The following is an 8,378-nucleotide window of genomic DNA, read 5'->3' on the forward strand; positions in this document are numbered from 1 at the left end:
TGGGAGGTATGCAGACAGATGGCGCAGACACACAGGAAGCCGGATACTAAGTGTAGTCCAAGATGGCGACTGTATACATAAAACACAATGACGTAGTGACATGGCGCACCAAATAAAATATAATAATAACACAATGACACATTTCAGGTCACTTTTCTCTTTACACACTTTATATTACACTATTTCTCTGGTGTATTAGTTATGTAACAATCAGTTTTATGATAATTAATACTATTTATATGTTAAACAATTGTATTACACAAATGCCACCACCAGCCTCTGTCCTTCCCCCACTTATTCTTCTCGGGTATATAGATAATATTATCTATACAGAATATTTCCTGCTGAAAATAAATGTATAGATAATATTATCAATATATAAAAATAAAAATCAGGTTGTTTCGATGTGTCCCTCCCTTGCCACGTGCTGGGTCTCGGGACTCGAACCTGCAACCTGTGGCTCCCCGTAGCTTGGACTAATAGACACGCGCCACTGTGCCAACCAGCCAGAAGAGCCTCTCTGTGTAACTTGTAGCTCTACTGCAGTGACGTCATCCGCTCTGTGCTGCACCATCGCCACCTATTGGCAGCTGCTGGAACTACACCCGGAACGACTGTGTAATCCGGGCATACACTGAGCTCCGCTCCCGGTCATCTCGCTGCTCCTGCGGAAGTAGGGTCAGAGTGTCTGCTCCTGCCGCTGCTCCAGTGATGTGGGTCCCAGTACCTTGGATGAAAGAGGCTTTCAGAATATCAGGCTCATGGGGAGGTAAGCAGGGGGGAGGACATTTAACTCCTAGCAGGTTACTATGTGGAAGGGGGTGGGGCATACTTGCCTACTTTTGAAAAGCAAAATGAGGGAGATTTTAGATGATAGCAAAATGCACCGAGAGCAGCGTCGCGCATCATTATATACATACATACATATATAGAGATCAGTGGACCGGCACTCTCTGTTTCTGCTGTCGGGGTCAATATGCTTTCCTGGGTGCCTGCTTCAGTGTACATGTGTTCAGGTGCGCCAATGTAGATTGCTGTAGAAAGCGTCACTCCAGGGCTTGTGATCAAGTTAACATTTATTGGGTCATTGCCGTTTCGGGCCTCCTGATGACGGGCTGAGGCCCGAAACTGCATTGACACAATAAATTTTCACTTGATCACAAGCTCTGGAGTGACGCTTTCTACAGCAATCTACATATATATATATATATATATATATATATATATATATATATATATATATATATATATATATATATATATATACATACATACATACAGTATATATATATATAGAGAGAGAGTGGAAATTTTAAAGTCGGAGTATGGAACAAACCAGAGGATTTAGTTCTGCGCGCGCCGAAGGCGCGCGCGCTCTGCAAAAGGGGGTGTGGCCACAGGAAAAGGGGCGTGTCTTTAAGTGAAGTGTACCACACCACATACCACTCGTACACCACACTAGTAGGACTCCTTATACTATCTAGTACTAGTGCCCGTGATGCCCATTATACATATGCCCCACACCGTGATGCTCTATTTTACATATGTCACACACCGTGATGCTCCATTATACATATGTCACACACCGTGATGCTCCATTATACATATGTCACACACCGTGATGCTCCATTATACATATGCCACACACCGTGATGCTCCATTATACAGATAACACAAACCGTGATGGCCATTATACATATGCCACACACCGTGATGGCCATTATACAAATGCCACACACCGTGATGCCCATTATAAATATGCCGCACACCGTGATGCCCATTATAAATATGCCGCACACCGTGATGCTCATTATACATATGCCACAGACCGTGAAGCCGATTATACATATGTTACACACCCTGATGCCCATTATACATATGTCACACACTGTGATGGCCATTATACATATGCCGCACACTGTGATGCTCATTATACATATGCCGCACACCGTGATGCCCATTACACGTATGCCGCACACCGTGATGCCCATTATACATATGCAGAACACCGTGATGCCCATTATATATATATATATGTCACAGACCGTGATGCCTATTATACATATGCCACACACCCTGATGCCCATTATACATATGTCACACACCCTGATGCCCATTATACATATGTCACACACTGTGATGGCCATTATACATATGCCACAGACCGTGATGCCCATTATACATATGCCACACACCGTGATGCCCATTATACATATGCCACACACCCTGATGCCCATTATACATATGCCACACACCCTGATGCCCATTTTACATATGCCGCACACCGTGATGCCCATTATACATATGCCACACACCGTGATGCCCATTAAACATATGCCACACATCGTGATGCTCATTATACATATGCAGAATACCGTGATGCCCATTATATATATATGCCACACACCGTGATGCCCATTATACATATGCCACAGACCGTGATGCTCCATTATACATATGCCACACACCGTGATGCCCATTATACATATGCAGAACACCGTGATGCCCATTATAGATATATATGCCACACACCGTGATGCCCATTATACATATGCCACAGACCGTGATGCTTATTAAACATACCAAAATAGATGGCTCCGGTAGTCAACCACGTGTTCTTGCCAACAGCTGCCCTACTGATTTGAAAAGTTTAGCAATATAGTGGCTTAGACCGTGCCCGCCCAAAAAGCAGAAATGACAGAATGACTATAGTAAGCTATCCCATGTTCATTATTATTTCACATAACAGTAGTCATGGGAACATGACAAACAGGTGACATCTCCAGCTGTATGAAAGCATGTCAGTGGCACACACTGCAACCTACATACACTTACACCGCATATATATATATATATATATATATATATATATATATATATATATATATACACACACACACGTATACATATATATACACATATACATACATATACATATATATATACACACTTATATATACATATATACACACTTATATATACACTCTCTCTCTCTATCTCTTTTAAGTGTCCCTTGTAGGAAGGCAGGCAGGCAGCTAGAAAATTAATGGGGCATGACGACAGGAGGAGTGGAGCACGTCTTCGGACGGGAGCCAGTCGGGGACCAGTGGTGGGGGGAGAGGTGATCGATAAGAAGCAGGCTTAGTGAGTGGGGGAGAGGAATGCAGCTTACAGTCAGAAACACTCAGTTAACTTTAAGCTTTTACTTACTGGCTGCAGCTGCTGCTCCTTACACCGCTGAGACGAGTCTGACTGACACTTGTGTGCTCCCGGCTCCCGCTGCCCGACTCACTGTCTGCCGCTGCCAGTGCCGCTCCTGCACGCTCAGGCCAGCGCTACCCACACAGCCCCGCGGTGGCCATCCTTATTACGTCACGGCGTTGCGCATTTAGGCCCCGCCCCCGCAATGACGCGTTCGCGCATGCGCATTCCGTTTTCATTGGAAAGGGGACAAAAAACCGGGAGAACCCCAAGGATTTGCGGGGGGGCGGGAGAATGATTGGAAAAACGGGAGACTCCCGCTAAATGCGGGAGGGTAGGCAAGTATGGGGTGGGGGTCTTTTGTGTACACTTGTATAATCATGCTACAAATAAGATGTAATAACAGGCCTGGGGGGTTTGGTTACTGAAGTACTGCTGGTCTTCTGGAGGGGGGACTGGAAGTGCTGCTTTTCTACTTGGGGAGGGTTTACTGGAAGTGCTGCTGTTCTGTACGAGAGTCCCAGTCTGTATCAGGGTCTGGCATTCTGTACAGAAACCGTGCATAGTCCTGGTGTGTGATTGTGTCAGCATCATAACCTTTCATACTACTGGCAAGCAGTGATGGTCCCTTTAAGACTGCGCTGCATTGCTTTTTTCACCCAGCCATTTAGCTTTTGGATAACTGCAGATGTAATAATTGTTTTCATTAGTTTTAAAGTTAGCTTAAAATGATGTTTGCTTTTCTCTGATTAGCTAACTTCTTATCTTCTATGCAATAGATTGGCTGCTGGTTCATCTGTCAGGGATCTCCTTGTGGAAACATGGCGAACTTGAGAAGCCTGAAGGTGAGTGGCTAGGGAAGAGGACCATGTGACCAGTACCGTTGGAGGTATATACAGAATGTGCTGCAGGTCCCACGGAAAAGCAAGTAGCCCCCTGCACCATTCACTCTTTCATCCAAGCTTCTGCCCAATGGCTGGCAGTGTGTGTGTGTGTGGGGGGGGGGGGTGTCTTCCTGCAGATTCCCTCCAGTGGCAGACTGGGGCTCCCTCTCCCACGCTGCCTTTGTATACAGCTGGGCTCCAGGACCCAGCAGTCGATATGCTTCCACAACAACCATCGATGATCACCAGCTGCACCAAGGGTGACCATCGATTGTTTACCATTAACCTGTTTGAAGTCTGTATAGCAGTGATTTTTTAACTCTGCACACCAAAGAAGAATTTAAAATTTACCAAGGTACACAATCAGACCCCCACCTGCAAAAACACATTGGCTCCCCACAGGATAAATAAACAAACCCATTGGTCCCCATATGAAAAAAAATAATCACACAGTCCTCACAGGTATCAAATATAAATACATTGGCCCGCACATGAAAACTAATATCACATTGGTACCTACATAAAAAAAAAAAAAAATGATAATTGTTCCCCAATGTCTCCCATGGAACACAAAATGTCAACACATTGTGCCCTAGATGAAAACAATACAATCTGTGCTAGTCTCCTCTGCTTCCACAGAAGAGACCTTCTACCAGGGGGGAGTGACATAGGGGTCCGACAGTCGGGGTCCCGACTGGCCGAACCCAGACAGCATGGTGAACGCAACTAAGCCCCTTGCGGGCTAGCTGCGTGCACGGTGGCTCTCTACGCATTCTAGTCTCCCTCTATGGGGGTCGTGGACCCCCACGAGGGAAAATAGCCGACAGCCATCGGGAACCCGGCTTTCGGTGTTTTGACCCCGTCCGGCACCCCTACCAGGGTGTAGAGTTAAAAATGCCCTAATGTGAACACCATAACCGTCACTGCTTACCTGTCATTATGTTCTCCTAAGGAGCTAGTGTGGACAGTATAACCGCAGGACACCTGAGCAATTCCTCCTTTTAGCTCCCTGTGACTCGTCTTTAAATCTGATTCGTGTCCTATGCAATCTCCAAGCAGCTTCTTAAGCAACGAGCCCTAGAACCCGGGACTGACACGGACATCAGTAGGGATGGCCATCGTTGCAATAGTGCAAACAGCCATTGATGGTGGCATACTATGCAATGGATGATGGTTTTACCTATCGATAATCATCTTTTTAGTTTGACTGATTGGCCTATGGGCCAATCAGAACCTTGGGCTTTACGGGTGTCGGGAGCAAACTATACTCCGTGTCCTGGCCCCTTGGGGAGAAAAAAAAATGATTCAGTTATGCTTGCAATCAATGGAGGAAAATTTAGACGGCAAAAATGTAATTTCCTCCATAGTGCAGTAAACCAATCGGTAAGGTCCCTGTAAATTGGTAGCTGCATCATCATGAATTATGCTTTAGGCCATGTATATATTGTTTTAATGTATTTATTGTATTCCTGTAATTCTTTCTACAATGAAAGTGCTGTTGTTCCAGGGCCTGGTCGGAATTGTCACTGGGGGAGCCTCGGGTCTTGGTCGGGCCACAGTGGAGCGGTTAGTGCGTCATCCTTGATTTACCAAGCACTGACGGGAGCAGCGTTGCGCAGTCTCTTGGAGAGAAATGTGCATTTGCTCCGACTGATGTAGGTATAAATAAACTAGAGATGTGCACCGAGCTCCAGGTCTTGAATTTGGAATAATGTTCTTGTTTTGGATTTATTTATTTTTAAAGAAAAAAGCTAAAATCAGGGCGGCTTCATATATCTGCCCAATGAAAGCGATCCAGCAACGTGATCTTATTCACTAACACTGCCAAGATCTCATTACAAATACAATGCTTAATGCATGGTCCCCGCAAGGACAGGGTGGTTTAAGCGTTGCATTTTGCGCTCGATGCAATTAGTCACTTGCAGCATTTAGTAAAGCTATATGCATTAAATAAGTAGCAAAGGACAGCTCTCCTGGTAAACGCTAGGAATGGTCATCGTTGCAATTTTTGTGTTTGTGGCTTCAAGAGGTTCATCTGAATAGTGTTAATTGAGCATGTATTTCCCAAGCCCCCGTAGAAGTAAGTTGGTGCTGGTAAGTCTGGCTCTTGTAACTGCCTTAATGCGACTTTTTCCATCATTTCAGTCCTGCAAAAGGATACGAAAGTTTTGGGGAAAAACGTAAGGTATATTAACTCCATTTTATAAGTTTGTTTATGCTGTAAACAGTGTCAAAACTATTATTTATTCGGGTAGTTATAGATTTGGACGCATATTCCTATATGTATGCAGATAATGCACTATGGGGCAGATTTATTAAGCTCGGTGAAGTGATAATATGGCTGGTACTTTATCACCGGCCAATCATCTTTTAATTGTGAAGTTACAGGCTTAGTTTGAAAAATGACAGGTAGGAGCTGATTGGCCGGTGATCAAGACCAGACACTTTAGCACTTCCCCAAGCTTAATAAATCTACCCCTATATACTTATGTTCTGTGACTAGCTGACTATATTAACGATTAACTTCCTTTAGAACAGATGTGACCTGACACTTGCATAATCTAAAATCTCAATCACTTGTTTGCTGATATTGCTATTAGGCCAAGTAATTCCCAGAATGGACTGCCAGCCTTCCAAAAAATGGTCCCCAACCCAGGAACTATCTCCAACTGGCCATTAACCCCTACACATACCATTTTGTTTCTTAGAATTGCAAGGACATCTCAATGAGATGTTGCCAACTCCATTGACATATATTATTTGTCTCAAAAAGCACTGTTCTGAAAGTTATAAAGATATGACCATATATGTATTTTATCCGTATTAGGAAATATTATGATATAATTATGGGGAGGTTAATATTAAAATGTTATGCCTTTTTATATATTCAAGTTCTGGGGACAATGCATCAGGTATTCTGTCTTTGATACTTGCCAAGAGAGTGTCCTTTTTGCTGTCTAATGTGGGTGAGGTTTTTTTATTCAATAAAAATACTTCTTTAAGAATCGGACTCCTGATATTTCTTGCATCATGATTGCGACAAAATAGAAGGAAATTCATTCCATACCCATTAACTTGAGCTGTGGGTCAGTAATTTAGGTGTATTATCACACTATTAACTGGACAAAAAAGTCCTACTTAGCAAACGGGCTTCGGCCTCTCCCTTCCTAGAAACTGTTAAGTCTAGGCTTATGCAACTTTTATTTTGATTAAAATCTTACAAGTTTTTGAAACCACCTCATGGTTTTTGTACTGTCACATTACTTTCAATTTTGATTACATGGGATGATCGTACTAAGGGTCATCAGTTTATTACGATTTTGTATAGTCTTAAGCAGGGCTATTTTTCAGCAGGCTCCAGCAGGAACTGAGGCCCTTATTCTAGTTCACTCTTTCTGACAAAATATTTCTTAGATGGACAAACCATGTGCACTGCAGGTGAGGCAGGTATAAAACCCCACCCAAATCTAATTATCTCTGCACAAGTAACACCTGCCCACCTGCAGTGCACATGGTTTTGTCCATCTAAGAAATATTTTGTCAGAAAGAGTGAACTAGAATAAGGGCCTCAGTTCCTGCTGGAGCCTGCTGAAAAATAGCCCTGGTCTTAAGGCCTATATGCAATTTGGGTCCGATTTCATCCGATTCTGGTGGTCCCGTGTGCAGTGGAGGTGGAGATACGTACATGTATTCCTGCCGCCAGGTCTGCCCCTCTCCTCGCGGCAGGAAACTGGGATCTCGTGATAAATCTCTTGTAGTAGTACCGCAGGCTCCCAGCTGCTCAAGGGGAATTCAGTGCGAGTTCCCCCACAGAAGTCGAGTAGGGTATGGGACCCTTAAGGTTTACAAGGATAAGTGTTTTAGGAGTCTTTTTCTTGCTATTCTACCCCCATCATGGCCTATGTTATTCTATTGGGGTATTTCAATCAATGTTTTGTATGTTTCCTAATGTGTTCATTGTGATTTTTAACTATTGATAATGAACAGTCTATGAAAAAACTAACAAACAGTCCCTGTATAATCTGAGGAAAGTGCCTAAATCTTCCAACCACTGCACCCCTTCACCCGGCCGAACGCTAACCCCCCCCCCCCCTTGCACACTTCCTATCAGGATATTCCAGCAGTTGGGATTCAGACACCGGCTGTTAGCTGGAACGCTGGCATCGGGATTCTGACTGCCAGTATCCCACCCACCGTGATATTAATCATCTCTCAAATCCGAGAAGCAGTGAAACCAGTGCTAGTTTATATACATTGGGCTTTATATGGTAAAGAAAAGGCATATATGTGAGA

At 43.9% G+C, this 8,378-nt stretch overlaps 1 protein-coding gene across 1 annotated transcript; it reads left to right on the forward strand.

Annotated features, from left to right (window-relative positions):
• The first annotated feature begins 553 nt into the window (after nt 1-553).
• On the forward strand, nt 554-6,915 carry LOC146056595 (uncharacterized). The gene is made up of 4 exons (XM_083168420.1): nt 554-769; nt 3,981-4,046; nt 5,593-5,740; nt 6,231-6,915. Exons 1-4 carry the CDS (start codon nt 712-714, stop codon nt 6,277-6,279), a joined length of 321 nt encoding a protein of 106 aa, XP_083024546.1. The 5' UTR covers nt 554-711; the 3' UTR covers nt 6,280-6,915.
• Nucleotides 6,916-8,378: the final 1,463 nt, after the last annotated feature.

Source organism: Crinia signifera, unplaced genomic scaffold, assembly GCF_055691185.1.
Source record: "Crinia signifera unplaced genomic scaffold, ASM5569118v1 HAP2_SCAFFOLD_83, whole genome shotgun sequence".
In the NCBI taxonomy this organism is placed as follows: Eukaryota; Metazoa; Chordata; class Amphibia; order Anura; family Myobatrachidae; genus Crinia; species Crinia signifera.

What these genes read in the sequence shown, in the direction of transcription:
- LOC146056595 (XM_083168420.1), top strand. Translation starts at nt 712, where the DNA reads ATGTGGGTCCCAGTACCTTGGATGAAAGAGGCTTTCAGAATATCAGGC. An exon ending in CGAACTTGAGAAGCCTGAAG is followed by an intron (nt 4,047 to 5,592) that starts GTGAGTGGCTAG and finishes CTGTTGTTCCAG; the next exon opens with GGCCTGGTCGGAATTGTCAC. An exon ending in GTGCATTTGCTCCGACTGAT is followed by an intron (nt 5,741 to 6,230) that starts GTAGGTATAAAT and finishes CCATCATTTCAG; the next exon opens with TCCTGCAAAAGGATACGAAA.